This window comes from Vipera berus (genome assembly GCF_964194415.1).
Source record: "Vipera berus genome assembly, chromosome: 9".
NCBI lineage: Eukaryota > Metazoa > Chordata > Lepidosauria > Squamata > Viperidae > Vipera > Vipera berus.
Window position 1 is genome coordinate 4,714,019 of NC_138212.1, and position 19,153 is coordinate 4,733,171.

Below are 19,153 nucleotides of genomic sequence, written 5' to 3' on the forward strand. Positions count from 1 at the left end.
GTGGGCAAAGAGAGATAGAAAAATCGTCTTTTGCCACTGGTGGTGAGGATGACATTTTGAAAAGACACCCGTCAACCATCCATGGGGTAGCAAGCCCTGAAAACGTACGCGATCCCCTTTTTCTAGGTTAGAAGACACGGCAACACAACCGATGCGTTTTAACAGGAAGGATGCCAGTGATGCCACGCTCACCATTTACAGCGGGCACGTTCAAGCTTTTGGCTTGCCTGGTCTGCACTGAGTGAAGAGGAATGGTCTTGGGCATCATATAAAATACTTAATATAGTTAATATATAAAAGGGAAAGGTCTTCCAGTCCAGTCGTGTCCAACTCTCCGTTTCCTGGCTGAGGGAGCCAAGCGTTTGTCTGAAGACAATTTCCGTGGTCATGTGCCCAGCAGGGCTATACGCCAAAGGCGCACGAGAAGGGGTTAAGAGGGACAGAGCACATATGGCTAACTCTCTTTTTGATCCACTGGGGGATTAAAAAGTGTATTGTGCTTAAGATTGCTAATTGCAAGTGTGTGTGTGTGTGTGTGTGTGTGTACGAGGCAAATAACAGGGTGGTCGCTTCCATAAGACTACCCTTATTATCCCCTACAAAGCTCCCATGTTTTTTTTAAAACTACACCATATTTTTTTGAAGGGGAGGGGGACAATCTTAATTAAAAACGTCCTGAGGCTTATAGTGTATGGGGCGGGAGAAAGAAAGAACCCTTAACAACAAACCTGGCATATTAATTTTTAGAAATCCCCCCCCCTTGCAAAGAGGTTTTACATTATATATATATATATAAAAATGTAGGGGCGGGGAGGTTTTTACTTGTCTATATGCGTTATATAAATATTTATATAATGCATATAGACAAGTAAAAACTTCCCCGCCCCTACATTTTTTTTTCTGGCTTCCAAAGGAGGAGAAGAGCATGTACAGAGTTCCAGGCCAAGGAAGGAAGAAAAGAGAAAGGAAAGTAGAAAGATAAATCTCTGAGTTAAGGCAGCAAAGTCAGCCCACCCACCCTGTCATCAGTCCATCTGTCCGGAGGGAGGGAGGGCTGTACATCCCTGTCTAGCAGTCCCGATTCTCAAGGGTCAGCTCTGCTGTGGCCTGCTGCAGCTCCATACTGATCCGCCGGCCTCCCACTGCGTCCCCATGACCGGCAGCATCCTCCTCACCCTTCACTTTCTTGTCGTCCGTTTCGTCACCTGTCCCACCGGCTTCCAGCCGCTGATCCTCGCTCCAGCGGCGTTTGAAACGTAATTTGAGGGGAATGCATTTGCCGCTCTCCCCGGCCCGAGAAACGGGGGGCGCCAAGGCTGAAGTCTCCCCATTTTCGACCTTCTCCAGGGGGACCGAAGGGGCCTTAAAGACCTCCTCGTCATCCTCACTGATATCGGTGACCTCCACGGTGAGGTCTTCCTCGGACTCTCCCTCCGAGATGGGTTCCACTTTGATCTGGGGGACGAGGGGCTCCGGAGCAGCTGAGGAAGAGGAGGAAGAGGAGGAGGCAGCAAGACCACTGCTGGAGTCTCCCGGGGGCACAGCTGGAGCTGGCGGCGGCTGTTTGTCACGGTTGCGGCGCCCCAACGGCGGCGGCTGCAGCTTGAATTTGAAAGGGCTGGGGGTCTCCTCAGCGTGTGGGGGTGGAGGAGGAAGAGGGGGCTTCTCCAAGCGCTGGGGCTGCGGGATGACAATGTTGGGGTAGTGGAGGAAGGCCCTGGGGCTGAGATGGTAGTTGTACACACTCTGGGTGTGCGCTTGGAGGTAGCGCTTCATGTCCTCAGGGTTGAAGGAGAAGTGGGAGCCGCTGGGATACATGGGGCTGAGGGTGGGCGAGGGAGTGTAATTCATGTGAGTGGGGGTGAGGGGCAGGGCAGGGGACATCTGGGGGGGCAGGAGAGTGGCAGGCCCAGCCATGGGGGACACAGGGAAGGGGCTGAGAGGCTCAGGAACCCGCGGGCGAGGATAGATCCTAAAGAGGGTGTCGTGGGTCAAACGTGGATGGCCAGGCAAGGGGGGACCACGGAATCCACCTGCCTCTCCTCCGCCACCACGCCGCTGCTCTTCGGCCAACGATTCCTCGACTTCTGAATTGGCTGAGGTGCCGTCGCTGCAGTCACTGACCGAGCCCCGAGCGAGGCGGCGAGCCACGGCGGAGAAGACCCCAGGCGAACGCAGATCCTCGGCCGGTGACAAGACATCGGATGGGGTGGAAGGGGGAAAGCGGAAGTGTGACCCACCCGAGGGCACAGGTGGGGCACTTTGGGGCACGGCCCCGCCTACGAAGAGGAAAGCAAACCAGGGAAAAAAGCGTCACAAGAAACGAGGATGAAAATGTCTAAGAGGAGAACTAACCGCGCTCTCCATCCAACCACTCCTTTCTCAAAGTCCAGTTAAACAGATTCAGCTCAAGGAAGCAAGACCAGTGACCTGTTAAATATCTACCCCATTTGTCAAAGGCCTTTTCCGACTCCCTTGTCAAGCACCAAAGCTCAGGTCCACATGTGAAAGTCCAATCTAACTGATTTAGTTGCTAATCCTGCCTACACACATAAATTTTCTCAGCTAACTTTCGGCACCTGCTTAGAGTGAGACAAGGGTCAACACCACTCAAAAGGGGTTGGACTTTGTGTGGGTGTAGCTATGTAGGGATTCTAGGCTGATAGCCCTTTTCACTCTCCCACCAGATATTGCCATCCCTTTTCCTAGTATAGTAGATCGGGGATGTCCAACTAAGGCAACATCAAGACTTTAAAAGACCTCTAAGACCTTCAGGACCATCTAAGGCAAGGGTGTCTTTACAACCTACATCCATGGCTGGCTGTGGAATTCTGGGAGCTGAAGTCCACAGGTTGTAAAGTTGCCAAGGTTGGACACCCCTACCTTAGATGCTCCTAAAGATAATCTTTGGTGGAGAACCAGGGTGATCATGTACCAAACAGAGCATGGGAAATAAATGGAAATCTCCCTTGAAGTCCACAATTGCCAAGCTTGGACATTCCCACCCTAGAACTTTTGAACTGGCCACATCCTGGACTGTATTCTTTCTAGACAAATACATCCTTCTCCTAAATGGTCATTTTCCCCAGGGCCAATCACCCCATTACCCCCCCCCAAAAAAAGAGAACCCAGAATTTAACCTGCAATTCCTTCCTTCCACCTCTTCATTAAAAAAAAAACCCTCCACTTATACCAGGGGTAGGCAACCTCGGCTCTTTTATGACTCATGGACTTCAACTCCCAGAATTCCTGAGTCAGCTATGCTGACTCAGGAATTCTGGGAGTTGAAGTCCATGAGTCATAAAAGAGCCGAGGTTGCCTACCCCTGACCTATACTGTATTTCCATCACAACTACAGGGACACTCCCGTTCCAAAGTTAAATTATTTGATGGGAAAATTATCTTTCTTCCTTATGGGTCAATATATTTTTCCATAAGTAAAATAAGACCTTTGAACCTCTTTTTTTTTTCCTTTGGGGCACACCCAACAGAGCCATCACGATGTAGATGCATGCGTGTCTGTGGTCAGGTGTCGCTCATTTTTTTCCAGCGGTACTAAATGCTTTAAACTTAAAAGTTTATTTGGCTTTCTAGGCACGGGTTCAAGAATGTCTGCAGAAGAGCAGAGAGAAGATCCGCAAGTCTTCCCACCAGGCTTACCTGCCATGCCCATATCAATGAAAGGGTAGTTGACCAGCACCAGTTTGTTAAAGTTGAACTTGTAGGTGAAACGTTTTCCTTTGGTCTTGTGCAGGATCCGCTTGTTGTAGTAGTATCTGTAGGATCGTGAGGAGAAGGAGGAGGAGGAGGAGGAGAAAGAACCCGAGAGGGTCAGTGACTCACATGTCCTACTTCTCCCCCACCATAAAAACCAAACTCGGGAGTCTGTGGGTGTCTGCACAACCCCAAAAGGAAGTGTTACAGCCTCAGCAAGTGTGAAGCAGCATCTGTTCATAAGGGGGGAAAGCGATGCTTCTGGTCCCTGTGATTGCAAAGGGATTTGGTAACAGCCTTGTAAATAGCCGCTAACTAGCCCACAAACTTTGCATAGGAACAAGTGCTTATTACGTAAGGATGAGAAACCAGTCTAAGCAAGTTATTAGCCTTGGGGCAAGTGTACATTTTCTACCCCTCCAGTTATGGGGTTATTCCGCTATTATACATGTGGAAAAGAGGGATTTATTGGTGTCTGTAAGCTGACGTGTGTTTGCGTCAAGGAGTTTCCAATCCGAGTCAATAATTCTTTTTAGTGGAATGGCACACACACCTCAGTAAATAGCTGTGAGTTGGACTAGGAGGCGCCCAAGTGTATTCCTAGAGGTAGTCCCTAACTTACAACCATTTGTTTAGCAGCCAAAGTTACAAAAGCACTGGAAAAAGTAACTTATATACCTTAATCCTTGCACTTAGCAAACACTGCAGCACCTCCATGATCAAAGTCAGAGTGCCCGGCAACTGGCATGTATTTACAACTATCGCGGTGTCCTGGGTGTGTGTGTGTGTGTGTGTGTGTGTGTGTGTGTGTGTCTTTGTGTGTCATGTCATCGCCATTTGCAACTTTCCCAGGCAGCTTTCGACAGGCAAAGTCAATGGGGGGGAAGCCAGATTTGCTTAACAACCCTGGCAAAGCAGGTCATAAAATGGAGCACTGCTCACTTAACTTCCGCCTTGCTTAGCAACAGAAACTCTGGTCCCAACTGTGTTTGTAAGTCGAGGAATATCTGTACTCCTATCATTTTAGCTAATCTTATCTAGGAGGGCCACGTCTAATTTTTCCCAAGTTTTATTCAACCAACAGCACAAAAAAGGGGTCCCGTCTCATAATGAGTCTTCCACCAGCAGTATTCCACAATTTCAGGTAGGAATCTTTCCCAAGCTACACAGGAGACCTTTGTGAATGCAATACAGGTAGTCCTCAACTTACGACCACAATTTGGTGAGTTTTGCCCCATTTTGCGACCTTTCTCACCACAGTTGTTAAGTGAATCACCGCCGTTGGTAAGTGAGTAACACGGTTGTTCAGCGAACCTGGTTTCCCCATTGACTTTGCGTGTTAAAAGGTTGTAAAAGCGGATCACATGACCCCAGGAAACTGCAACCGTCATAAATGTGAGTCAGCTGCCAGGCATCTGAATTTTGATCACGTGATCATGGGGACGCTACGAAGGTGTGAAAAATGGTCCCCAAGTCACCTTTTCCAATGCCGTTGTAACTCTGAACAGTCACTAAATGAGCCGTTGTTAAGTCAAGGGCTACCTATAGAGATGCATTTCCCCTGGTTTTGTAAGTGGAAAGTTTGCAAAGTAGCCCAACCAACTAAAGCAGCAACCTAACACACTAAAATGGTCTTCACTGAATTAGCCCTTGAACCTAAAGCAAACTCCTGCCATACTTTGCATGGAACGCGAGCTTAACTCACTTTTTCATCCATCTTGCTTGAAAGGCACAGTTAAAAAAAGAGATGAATCGTAATCACCCTATTCAGGTAGCAGTAATGCTCGTGAGCTGCTTGGGAAACGAGTGGAATAAAACGGCCCTTCAAAATTCCAGATTTCCCACCCCTCAAGTTTTATTGTCTCTTGCAAAACATCCCCAATTTATTTTTTCCTTCGGAGCACTGCAAAACGAGCCATTGCCAAGCTTTCCATGTTTTGCGAGAGAAGGGCTGGGCCAAGTGGCACGTGCATGTGTACGCCCCTGGATGCTTGCATGCATGCATGCATGCCTGTATAGGCATGTTTCTAAGCCCTAAATTAAAAAGCTGCAGAGAGCCGCACTGGCTGCATTTTGCCGCGTTCCTTTCCCACCATTCCCGCAGGCTTCTCACCAGGTGCTCACCCCTCGCGTTCCAAATTCCTGGAATTTCTCCACCCTTCTCTGCCCGACTCACCTCAGGGCCCGGCTCAGCTTGTCGTAGTTCATCTGAGGCTTGCATTTCCTCACCCCCCAGAGCCGGGCCACTTCGTCGGGGTCCTTGATGACAAACTCGCCGTAGTCCCCTTGCCAGGCAATGACGTCATGGTATTCTTCCTTCCGCAGCAACTCCAGGATAAAGTGCCAGAGCTGGATCTGACGGGAACCGGGACTCGACTCCGGTTTATAGGCCCAATCCGGGAAAGCGAACCCTGCCGAGCAGAAGCGCAGTGTTTAGCCAGCTCAGTCTTGGAAGGGAGGGGTGTGTTTCCAAAATAGGGCAGCCAAGAACCCACCACCGCCACCATCCTCTCCCAGCATAGGAGTTAGAAGCAAAGTGCCGGCAATTCCCATACTCGGATCCTCTGGCTGCATCTCATCAGGACATGTTGGCAGGAACCCTCCCTGGGTGGCTCAAAGCCACCCCCTAGCCCCTACCAGGATGCAATGGCTGCGGCGGCCGGCATGTGGATTTTAGCCATCCCCCCCCTCTCCAGCGTGCCAAGGGAGGAAAAACAGGAAACCGGCTGCTGCCGCCACCATCACCGCCTCTCTCCCTCTGCAGCCAGGAGGCTGGGAGGGCAGCCAAACAGCCTCACGACTTCCAGGCTGGGCCCTCCAAGCGTGGGAGGGCAGGACCAGCCAACTTTAAGGAAAGCCTCCCTGCCTGGAGGACAAGGGCAGCATCCCAGCCACCGCCACCCCCCAAATCTGGCACCCAACTTTGCACGTCCTACCCAGCAGCGCCACGGCTTGCAACCCCTCTTGGGCAGCCGAAGGGCACTGGAGGGCGAACGGGCAGAATTGGCAGCGGAAGGGGTGAAGGGGAAGGTCTGAAAAACACCCCCACCCCACCCCAAGGAAAGAGTCGGCCCCATTACAGCCTGGACAAGCATTGGGTGTGTTTAGAAGTGGGGGACAAGGCGGGGGGGGGGGGCTTTGTGCCATGTTCTCCCCGGGCAGCGCACACACACGAGGAGGGGCAGAAGGGGGAATGGTTCTCAGCTGAGGTCAGCAACTTCAAGACAAGGCTTTCTTTTTTCCCAGCCAACAGCGGAGCCCAACTAGCAAGCATTCCTGGGGTGGGGAGGGGGGGCAGAGAAGCCACCCCTGCTGCCTCCGCCCCCATCAAGATCAGGCTTCCCCACTTAGGTCGAACAATACCAAGGGCTGTGGAAGACCCCAGATGGTCATCGGCGCCCCCCCACCTCAAACTGGGGAAGGAAAAAAACGGGATGAGCAGGAGGGGGGGGGGTTGCTCCATCTTGCAAATTCAGCCCCCACCTCTGAAAGTTTTCACAAGGCCCCTCGCCGCCGCCGCACACACCCCCAAACAGGAAGTCGCCAATAAAGGCTGCCGTGGTCGGTCTCTCCAAGATGGGGGCCTCTCCCATTGTTTCATAAACAACCTTTCCAGCACAGCAGTCAGAAAATGCTGGCTTCTCCTCCCTTTGGGAGGCAAGGAAGAAAGGGAAGCTGTCCTTTCTCAGCCATTTGGGGAAGGGGGGGTCCCCCCCTTCCCAACTGGCTGGGTCTCAACAGTTCTGGTTGGGCCAAACTAACTCAACACAACGCGCACACACACCCTCCCCAAAAAAGGCAGTCACTGATCTCAGGCTGTGCAGCCATTATCCTGAGATTTTTGACATTAGCCATTAGTCTTGGCTCTTTTATGATTCGTGGACTGCAACTCCCAGAATTCCTGAGCCAGCATGGCTCAGTATGGACACCTCTCCCTTTCAGCTCAGCACGGCTGGCTCAGGAATTCTGGGAGCTGAAGTCCATGAGTCATAAAAGAGCCGAGGTTGCCTACCCCTGCATTAAGACCCGCTTGCTCTAAAATGTTTCTCAATCCTTTTAAAAGAGCTGTGGACTCCAATTCCCACAATTCCCCAACCTGCATCAAAATATACATGCAGTCCTAGACTTGCGATTCACAAGTGAGCCCAAAAGCTATGTTGTTAAGTGAGACGTTTGTGAAGTGAGTTTTGCCTCATTTTATGACCTTCCTTGCCACAGTTGTTAAGGGAATCACTGGAGTTACTAAGCCAGTAACCCAGCTGTTAAGTGAATCTCGCTCTCCCAATGACTTTGGCTTGTCAGAAGGTTGCAAAAGGGGCTCACGTGACCCCAGGACATTTCAACGGTCGTTAAGTACGAACCAGTTGCCAAGCAATTTTGATCACACGATCATGGGGACGCTACAAAGGTTGTAACTGAAAAGTGATTATAAGTACTGTTCAGTACCGTTGTAACTTTGGACGGTGACTAAATGAACTGTTGTAAGTCGAGGACTATCTGTACTTCTCTCTCTGGAAGAATTGCCCTGCGGTCTTCATTTTCTACCACAGCCGTGTGAAGTCAGTTAAGCTGTGATAGCAGCTGATCAAACTAGAGCTTCCTTGCGGCACAGTTATTTGCTTGGCAGACAACAGAGGTTGTGTTTATCTGAGCCCACTAAAGTGTAAAATCACAAGTGTTCTTTTGTTAAACCCAGGTAAAAGGCTTTCAGGTATTGTGACATGCAGGCAGTCATCAACATACAACTGTTTTTGTAGACCAAACGGTCGGCTGTAAAGGAAACACCGAGGTGGTTAAGCAAACCCATGGTTTGCTTTGGCAAAACCACTGTACAACACAGCCACATTGCTGTGAGGCCCTGGAAATGGCCATAAAATTTAGTCATGTTGCCAAAGTGCACAAAGTTTGGCTAGCGGACTGCGAAGGGGGCCCAACTGTCGGAACTTCAAACCTGGGTTTTCAAAAAAAAATAATCCCCCTTTTCAAGGCTGGCCATGTGCATGGGCTCCTCCGTGGTGCACAGAGTAAACCTTATACCAAGGGTCCTCAACCTTGGCAACTTTTAAGACTTGTGGACTTCAACTCCCAGAATTCCTCAGCCAGCTTTCTGGGAGTTGAAATCCACAAGTCTTAAAGTTAACAAGGTTGAAGACCCCTGCCTTATACTGTATACAAGTAGTCCTTGAATTACAACCATTCTTTTAGTGACCATTCAAAGTTGTGTCAGCCCTGAAAAAAATAGATTTATGACTGTTTCTCATGCTTAACAAATACCCTTTTCCGGCATCCCCCATGGTCATGCCATCAAAATTCAGCCGCATGGCAACTGACTCGTATTTATGACGGCTGCAGCGTCCCAGATTTATGTGATCCCCTTTGGCGACCTTCTGACAAGCCAAGTCAATGGTGAAGCCAGATTCACTTAAGAACCAAGGGACGAACTTCACAACTTGCTGCGATTCACTTAACGACTGCAGCAAGAAAGGCTGTAAAAATGGGGCCAAATCCACTTGACAATTGTCTCGCTTAGCAACATAAACTTCGGGCTGAACTGTGGTCATACGTCGAGGACTGCCTGTACGTGTTTTCTTCCGTGCTCCGTGAATCTTTTCACCATCGCCCGGTATAAGTCGCACAAACCCGCGTTGTGTTCTGCACACCCAGGCCGAAGGCAAGGTTTCCCATCTGGTGCATAGATCTCTGCCGTGGGAGGGAAACTCTGGCTGAGCATGTTGTCTGAACTCAGCCTGCCTGTGGCCCAGGAGAGACACACACACTCACACACACACCATGCTTTTATTTCTCCTTGGCTGAAATTGCTGAGCCTGAGCCCAATGCCTTCAGGGAGGGTGTCAGAGCTTGGTGGGGAAGGAGGGGGGGGAGGAGTGGGGGGGCTGTGGTTTCCCATTTCCCAAACCCCAGGCGCTCTGAGCCCATCAATAATTCAGGCCCCTGTAATGGAGGCCAGGGACACGGGCGCCCGTTCAAGGGCATCAGCGTTAGACCGAGCCATTAGGATGGTGATGTCATCTTGAACGAGGGGTGGGAGGCCGAGAGCCAAGCCCACATACTGCAACCTGGGGGGGCTGGCATGCCTCAAGTGCATCTCCCCCCCCCCCCATGCCCACCAAGCACAGAACTGCACTCGGGCCAAATGGAGTGGTGCACCCCCCCTCCTCTTTCAAATGCAATTCAGCATCCTTCTCTCTTCCTTGCTTCTTGGCACCACAGGACCTAAAAAGACCCCCCAATACTCTTTCACACACACAACCCCCCCTCCCATACACACACACACACACACACAGAGAGAGAGGCACGGCACCAGTCTCCAAGCAACAGGCAACAACGGCAAGGGAGGCAACAGCTAAAAATAAACGGGAGGAAGCAAAGAGAGACAGCACGAACTGGGCAGCACCCCAAGAGCGACAGCCACGAGCACCCCACAAACTGAGCTATCTTCCAAACCCCCACGAGGAGGAGGAGGAGGAGGAGCACGTGCTGGACGTGGGGACAACTGCCTCCTCAGCTGCAACCCGCCTCCTCCTCCTCCTCGGAGTGCGGCAAAGGGGGCTGGCGTGGGAAGTTTGCTCCCTCTTGGAGCCCAGGGGAGACGTGAGGACACTGAGTTGCAAGCACGCAACACGTGAGTCGGGGCCCACCAAAGCCTCCGGAAGAGAGAGGAATGTTGAGAGTAGGAAGCTGCCTGCCATCCGTGGGTCTAGCTTACTTAAGACCTCCACCTGCTAGTTGTGGCGAGCTTGGAGAACAAGAGGTTGAGAGAACGATTTGAGGGAAAAACCCGGTAACACATGCACTCTGCTCTTTCTCCATCGTCCAAGTTAACCTCTCTCTCTCATACACATGGGGACACACAGACACACACACACACACACTGTTCTCACTAATTAGCAAGGGAAGAAGGGATGGTGGTAGCGGAGAGAGACCGTGACATCAGCTGCCCAGCCCCGTTGAATGGATTACTGTTCTCAGGCTGGTGCTGCCCGATACGACCGTGCGGTCTGCCACTACCATCCAAATGATGCCGCCGTCCTCCCAGGGTGTAACAGCCCCCCCCATCTCATGTGACTGTGACAATCATGGCATTCCTCTGCTTGGACATCCCAGAGACGCCTCCCCATTGAACTCAAAGCATGGGTCTTTGTTATTATCACCTGCACACGGGGGGGGGGGAGAGGAGGGAGCTCCTTGCTAGGCATGGTCCATCAGGAGAGGGGTTTAGGCCTAGTACAACTTTTTGCAAGGCAAGAGAGAGTGGGGGAGAGTGGTTCAAAATCATCCTTTTAGTCCTGCTCAAGTGGGGCTCCCCATTTCAGGGCCAACTAAGGGCATCCAACAGGCTGGGCTTCCACACTGCATCTCTCCATAACACGGTTTGCTAGGGATGCTTATTTAAGAGACTGTGGTCAAGCAAACCAGGAAGCATCCCAGTGTAAGCCCGGCCAGTGCTTTGCACTCCATACTAGCTCCGCTTTTACACTCTAAAAGGGAAACCAATGAAAAGGTAGCCCTGCACCCTTTCTGGCCTTCCTCAGAAATGAGAAGGCTACAATCTCTTTTTTTGGATATATGACTGGTCTTATGTATGACCAGAATGCATACAAAAATAGAAAAGCACTCTATACATAGATGTATATATTTGGCTTCACGTCTTCTGGAGTTATCCATAATAGTGCTCCATACTCAACAGAATATTAGACCCACGAGAAATCTCTTAAACCCCCTAAAAACTAATTATCTCTGTGGGTCAGATCCAAAGGTTTGGGTTGCACAAGCCACAACGATGGGAGAACAGGCGAGACAATGTGGGGGGGGGGACTTTGTGGGCAAAAAAAAAACTTTAAAAAGACAGAACTGACCCCAAAGGGGATTAAGTTCAGCCTGAATAATAACCCAAGGCGTGGAAGCAAAATGAGGTGTTTGAGACAAAACAAAGCTATTTTGGGACTGGAAAACGTCATGCTGCTTCTGGTTTGGAGGACCAGACTTCTAAACACACTCATCCATCCCAGGAGATGCCTGGGTCCAGGAAGAGCTTTGGTGTGGTACAGTAGGAAGTTGTATATTGTGTTTCCATGTCTCCTTCTTGATTGATTAGGTCACCAAAATTCTTGCTCAGCCAGGGGAGAAGCATTGCCACCCACACATGAGAAAGCAGTGGACTGGGTTAGAGGAGTCATGGGGACACGGTCCGACGTGTGCCTTACGAAGGGCAGAGGCAGGGAGGAAAGCCTATTTACCCACCATCCCTTTGGTAGGGAACAGATTCATCTGAGCGTTGTCTGCATTATTAACTCAGGGAAGCCTCTCCCTCTCACCAAGAGATGGAAGAGAAGGGCAAACAAAGCTAGCACAAACTTGCCATCTTACACACTCACGTGATTCGAAAGGAAACATCTGGACGCTTGGCCTGTGGCAAGGCTCCTGGGGGCCAAAGAGGAAGCCTGCCCAACCGTCCTCAAGTTGACAGTCTCCATAATCATTGGAACTCAATTCCCCCCAAGGTTTGCATTCCCAAAAAACAGGGGTCTTCAAACTTGGCAACTTTTAAGACTTGTGGACGTCTGGGAGTTGAAGTCCCCAAGTCTTAAAGTTGCCAAGTTTGAAGACCCCTGCCCCAAACCTTTAGGGAGCCAGAGATTGAAGAAGGCAGAGTCGGATAAAAAAAGGGCAGCCTTTCCCAGATCCTGCTCCATCTGTGGATCTCCCAGGCGTGGCCTGCTCTGAGGCTCTCGCTTAGGAACAGCCTCCCAACAGGACACCTGCATCTTCCTGTTCTTATGGCTGACCAGGAGGGTCCCATGCTTTACAATCCTCTTTACCAATCAACAGCCATGGAGATTCTCAGTCCTCCAGGTCATGGTTGTTCCAAAGGGGCTTTTTCAAAAGTCAACTGGACTTCCTTGGTTTTTTCCCCCTGAAGATGTTTCGCTTCTCATCCAAGAAGCTTCTTCGGTTCTTCCTTCCGTTTCTCCGAACTATAAAGCAGCTTCTTGGATGAGAAGCGAAACATCTTCAAGGAGAAACAAAGCAAGTCCAGCTGCCTTTTGGAAAAGCACCTTCGGGACAATCAACAGCCTGCCGCCCTTTTCCAGTTCTCAGTTCCTTAATGCTGATCAGGCTGAAGCAGTTATAACCTTCCAGGAGGAAAAAAAAATGACTTTATGCAGCAAACCACCCTCCTTTGCCAAAAATATCATCATCATCATCATCATCATCAAGTTGCGCTCTTCACAGTCACTTATTTTTTTTGGGGGGAGTATTTTGGAAATCCGAATTAGGAAGCCCAGAGTAGCACATGCTGTCACGCTAAAAACCTTCCATCCCCACACACAGCATCTCTTCCCAGAAACCTCTGGGGTCTGTTTGTTCCCACCTCCAAGGTACAAGAGGGAGCCTGCAGAATATTCCCTTAGATTCTCTCCGCCACACCTCCCACGCCATTGCCAGCATATCTCCACCAACTCAGCTATCTTCTTTGCCAAGCCCAGAGGGAGGAGGTACAAAAAAAAAACACACAACACACCACCGTCTGTTGGCTGGCATTGCCCCCAGGCCTGGCACAAGCCAACCCCAGACCAGCGCCAGGGTGTGGGGAAGGAAAAGACGAGACAACCGGGAGGCTGTACCACACACAGGCCATGACAGTCTGTACCACCCACACAACCCCAACCTGGGTCCTCTCCTGAGCGCTGGAAAGGGGGGTGGTGGTAAGAGCAGATGTGTGGGAGAGCCAAGGATTGGATTGCTCCTATCTCCCTCTTCCCATTTTTTGTGCGGGGGGGGGGGGGGGGAGAGTCCCAGACTTCCCAACAAGTACCTACTCAACAAGACCGTGTGCAGGAGAGCCAGTCTCCCCCAACAATTAACCTCTCAACAAAAGTTCACGTAGGAGAGCCAGGGATCTCTGATCACTGTCCTTGCCCCTTCCTCATCTTACGGGGGTCCCATTCTCCTCAACAATTATCCATTCAATAAGACTTTGTGTTGGGAGAGCCAAGGAACCAATCCCTGCCATCTGCCCCTCCCCCATTTTTTTTTGGGGGGGGGTGTTCTAGTGCGCCAACAATTACCCCCACAAGTCCTTGTGTAGGAGAAGTAAGAATCTATCATCTCTATTTATATGTATATGTATATTGAGACTGGCACATAAAACCTGGTGTAGGAGAGCCAAAGATCCAATCACTGCCATCTCCCCCTCCCCATCTTTTGGGGGGGGGGTCCCAGTTACCCCGCCAACAATTACTCTCCCAACAAGACTTCGGATGGCAGAAGGCAATGGGCCACACAGCCCCAGGATGGGAAGCAGGCCAATGCCAATCCTATCCCAGGATGGGATGCAAACCTTCCAAAGTTACTCAGTGGAGGGGCTGAGTGTAACAAGGGGCCCTGCTTTGGTGTGAGCACAGCTACGCGCACGCCACACAATGTGGCGAGTGTTTCCAATCCCGACGTCCAACTTTTTTTCTTCTTTTTTCTAACAGTAGGCTTTCTGCCCGGCAGTTCATATTTTCCACCGAGAGGCTGTGTGGGAGCTTGAGAGTCTGTGGGCTCAAACGCCTCTTGGATGTGCCAGAGTTTTTATTATATATATATATATATATTACACACTTTAAATTTCAAAACCTCAGCTGAAAGGGGACTCCATCTTAAAGACACTTTCCTCCTCTCCCCCCCCACCCCCACCTCTTCTGTCTGGCTTGCTCACTAACTCAAAGCCAGTTCTGCAGGATTCATCTTCCCTAGGAATGAGGGTCTATTTTGGACCATAATTATTTGTTGAGGATTTCCTGGAAGATGATGTGCGCAGCCAGACAAAAATAAAAAATAAACCAAAAAAAAGGAGGGGGGCAAGGCGAACTAGAAATCGTGTTGGTGTCTCTTTAAATCATGCCCCCTCCTTAACACACTCTAAACCACACCACCCCTGTGACTAATCCCCGGAGCCAGAAGCTAAAAGAGCTGGAATTCAATCCCAGCTTTAGAAAGGAAAAAAAAAAGCCCTTAATATTACATCACTCCCCAATGCCAACAGCGTCTTAAAGATACACACACAAGCGCACTATTCTCTGCCTTTGAGGGGGGGGGCTTCACACAGGCAAAAGTAACCCACATCAGAGACTTTCTGCTTGCAGTGTGCCAAAGGGAGGGAGGGGCGCGCGTGTGCGTGCACACACACAGACACACACAAATCCCACACCACACAATGTACCAGACAACTGTTTTGTATGCCCCCTTTTTCCATCACCACACACTCCCAAAGCTCTGGCTGAAAACACACACACACACAATTTTGGAAAGAAACAAAAAAGTGTTTCAGGCTCTGGAAAAATTAAGGGCGGTTGCAAAGATCCAGGTAGGAGGGAAGGGAAGCCCTGGGTGCTTTTGAGGGGGGGGGCTTCCAGTTTGAGGGAGGTTGCTGTGCTGCAGATTTATTTTGTTAGCAGTCTGGGCGAGGCCCAAGGAATTATTATTAGGGGCGGCTGTTTTTGTTGAGGGGTTTTTTTTGTGTGTGTGTGTTTTAAACAGGCACCTAAAAGAAAATTAACTTTTCTCCGAGTTTCGGAGGGGGGGGGAAAGGAGGAGAAAAGAAGTTTGCAGAGGCCTGGATGATTGCGAAGAGGAGGTGCAAGGGGAAGACAAGCCTGAACAGAAGCAAGAGGCACTTAAACAAAACACACACACACACACACACACACACACACACACAAGATTCCAGGAGACAGACAATCAGGCAAGGGAGGGAGGGGGGAAGTGGCGCCAGGGGGGGATGGGGTGGAAGCACTGAACAAAACCAGAGTGAGTGAGAGGAAAAGGGGGGGGGGGGGTTAGAAAGAGAGGAAAGAATCTATCCAACTCTTCCCCAGAGCCTTTTGCAAAAAAAAAGGAAAAGGGGCGGAAACACCCCCCCACTCTTATCCACCCCCAGCGCCCCCCCCTCCCTAAAGGATTTTTTTTAAAGAAAAAAAAAGCCATTTTCAAACAAACGGGTCCTCCAACCTCTTAACGCAAACGCGCAGCTTTTGGTCTTCCCTTCTCTCCACCCAACCCACACCCCCTTCCCGGGTGCAAAGTCCACGGAGACCCTGTTTTTTTCTTAAAAAGGAAAGGAAAGGGGAAAGAGAAAAAAGAAAAGAAAAGGAAAAGAAAAAAAAAACTCGTCCGCCGCGGAAGTTCCTCCAAAGCCCGTTTTTCAAAAAGCGCCCTCCGCAAGAATCCAGGGGAAGCGCCACCCCCATTCCAACCCCGCAGGAGGAGGGGGGGGAGAAAAAAAACCCTCCGCGGGTCGAGGCGAACTCCGTTACTCTCCCCCCCCCCGGCCCGGCTCGGGAAACAACTCCTTAAAAGAGAGCCGAGGTGGGAAGTCGGCCTGGGTTGGATTTGAAGGAAAGCCGGACTTTTGCAAAAAGCCCCCACTCCCCCCACCACCGATTTCTTTTGCAAAAAGCCCCCACTCCCCCACCGATTTCTTTTGCAAAAAGCCCCCACTCCCCCACCGATTTCTTTTGCAAAAAGCCCCCACTCCCCCACCGATTTCTTTTGCAAAAAGCCCCCACTCCCCCACCGATTTCTTTTGCAAAAAGCCCCCACTCCCCCACCGATTTCTTTTGCAAAAAGCCCCCACTGCCCCACCGATTTCTTTTGCAAAAAGCCCCCACTCCCCCACCGATTTCTTTTCTTTTTTTTTAAAGGAGGGTTAAAGTCCTGGCTTTAAGGTTAGAGTTTAACCCGCCGCCACCCTTTTCTTTCCTCCACCCTCCCCAAACCCCCCACCACCACACACACACAAGACCGAGGTTAGATTTAGTTAGTTAGGTCGCCGCCGCAACTTTGTTTCAAAAGTTAAAATAAATCTCGGCGGTTTGCCCCGTTCACACACACACACACACCCAAGCAAAAACACACGCGCACCCCTTTGATCTTAATCTACCTGGGCTCCTTCAGCACGCTCCTGCATTAGATTTGGGGCGGGGGGGGGGAAGAAACAGATTTTCATGCATCCACGGCCCACCCCCCCCCCGATCCGGGCGCCCACCACCACCCAAACGTCGCGTTGTTGGTCGGAAACAAAAAGTTGCATTCCCCCCCCCACCACCACTGTAACGCCCGATTTCCAGTTCGGAAAAGCTTTGCAACTTTTTCTCCGCTCTCCGCCCCCTCTCTAATCAACAGCCCCCCCCCCAGCCGCCGCGGGCCAAGCCAATTTTAACAACCATCGAGAACAGACCGCAATATTTGGGGGAAATTAAAACAAAAAAAGTTGGGGGTGTGTGTGGAGGAAAATGATATATACAGATTCACACTCGGGCTTCTCCTTCCCCACGGAAGAACACCCCCACCCGCCGCCGCCCCCTCCCCGGACCCTATTTGCCAAGCCGGGGAGTTTTGCAGCGCTTCCGCGTTTCTGAGAAGAGGGGAGGGCTTGGGGGGGGAAGAGCCCCCACGATCGGCCAGATTCACGAGGAAGCGAGTTATTTCTGCCTTCAGATTTCTCCCCCCCCCCCGCTTCACTATGGACGCTTCAACTCGTTGCGCGGAGCAGCAACGTGGCGCTCCGTCTCCGTGCAACACTCTTTGAAATCAGCAAATCCCCCCCCCCTCCGTGTACACACACACACACACACACAAATCTGGATTTATTTCCTTCACGCTCAAGCGCCAGAAGTTGACAGAAGGAAACTACCGTCCCCAGTGATTGGCGGCATTGGGGGTGGGGGGGAGGGGGGGTGGGAAAGAGTCTCGATCCCAGGCCTTTTCTTTCCCAAACGCGATCCACCCCCTCAAATCAACTCCGCCACCCCATTCATTCTCCGGCCCCCTCAAAGCGCCTGCCAGACTCGTGGCAGAACCGGGGGCGGCCGCGGGTGGGGGGGTGGTGGAAAGGGGGGGGTTCGAGGGTGCAGCAGGCGAAGCGGGCCCCCACTTCGGCTCGCCCCCTTCGGAAAGCCACCCCATTATTCGCGCGCCCCCCGTTTTCGTTTCGAAGTCTTGGAGGGGGGGGTCGCCTCGGCTCCGGTAGCCGATCCTCCGCCGCCCCCCCCCCCCGAAGGCAAGCAGCGACTTGCAAAACCGAGTCGGAGGAGCAGCCAGGCAGGCAGGCAAAGAAATGCAACAGGTCCGCTCACAAACTCCGAGGCGTTGCAGCGGGCTGAGAGTCCCGGTCGCCTCCCTCTGCGGCCGGCCTGGCCAAGGGCTTCCTCCCGGGGGCTGCTCCAACTCCTGCCCGTCTCCTCTGGCGGCCGGAGCCCGAGCCTAGGCAGGCAGGCAAGCGGCCGGTCGGTCGGGAAAGGGGGGAGGCGAGAGCGAGAGAGCCCGCAGCACGATTCCCCACCCTTTCCCAGCAGGAACCTCCATTACGGCGGCAGCCAAGAAGGCAAGCGAAAAAAGCCGCCGCCGCCGCGGGTCTTTCCCTTCCCGCCAGCACGTCCCGCTCGGGATCGGAGGCGCCGGCCGCTTCCTCTCCAGAAGCCCCCTCCTCTCCCCTCCCCATTTGGTGCCGGCCCGGTCGGCGGACTACAATCCCCATCAGCCGCCGCACATCCAGCGCCTCCGAGAGCGCAGGTGAGGCCGAGGGGGGGGGGGATGGGAGAAAGAGGAAAAAAACCCCACCCCCACCCCCACCCCTCCACTTGGATGTCCCCCCAGTTGGTCTCTTATGGAGCCCCATCCGGCCCTCCCCCGATCTCGCCAGCCCTCCCCCCGCTTTCCTCGTCCCCGTGCCCCATTCATTCCCCGAAGGGCTCCCCCAAAGGTCCCCCCCCTCCGCCCCGGGCCGCCTCCCCCCTCCCATGCCCGAGAGCGGCGGGGCAGAGCAGAGGACGGGGTCGGGGGGGGGGGAGAAGGAAGATGGAAGTAAGTTGCCTGCATCCCCTCCAACTTTCCAGCCCACGTGTCCTGATGGTCATCCACCGACGGAGCCCCCCCCCCGCCTCCCCCCTCGAGCCCCCCGAAGCCTCCGCGCGGGACCCTCCGGCAGTCCCCACCTGCGTCCGCCGGGGTCTTCATGGCTCCTCGCGCCGCAGCCTCCAGCCGCCGGGTCGCTCTCGGGCTCTGGCCCCCCTCCTTTCCCCCCCTCCGCTTCATATGGAGCCGGGACGCCCACGCCCCCCCCGTCGCACGTCACCGCCGCGTCGCCATAGACACGCTGAGCCCGCCTCTCCGCCTCCCTCGGCTCCGCCCACAGGCCTCACGACCGGGGGGGGGGCGAGTTAAAGGGGCGGCAGGCGACACCTTGGGTGGGATGGCCGTTTGCAGGGCCGGGGGCGGGCGAGGAGGAGGAGGAGGAGGAGGAGGAGGAAGAGGAATATAGGGGTGGCGGGAGGATGCCCAGAAACGCACCCGTGAACCGGGCCAAACTTCCCGACGACTCTTTGCAACGGCCTTAAGGTGTGGGAACCTTTGAGAAAAGAAGAAGAAAATG

At 52.4% G+C, this 19,153-nt stretch overlaps 1 protein-coding gene across 2 annotated transcripts; it reads right to left on the bottom strand.

The window, feature by feature from the left end:
- Positions 1-884: 884 nt before the first annotated feature.
- ERF (ETS2 repressor factor) lies at positions 885-18,816 on the bottom strand (the record flags this gene model as incomplete). 2 transcript variants are annotated; one of them, XM_081335448.1, is made up of 4 exons in its annotated part: positions 885-2,279; positions 3,661-3,776; positions 5,891-6,125; positions 18,717-18,816. In XM_081335448.1, the coding sequence occupies 4 exons, from the start codon at positions 18,814-18,816 to the stop codon at positions 1,069-1,071; spliced, it is 1,662 nt and encodes a 553-aa protein (XP_081191574.1). In that variant the 3' UTR covers positions 885-1,068. The 2 variants fall into 2 exon arrangements, with proteins under 2 accessions (XP_081191574.1, XP_081191575.1); XM_081335449.1 differs by lacking the exon at positions 18,717-18,816 and adding an exon at positions 17,859-18,013.
- Positions 18,817-19,153: the final 337 nt, after the last annotated feature.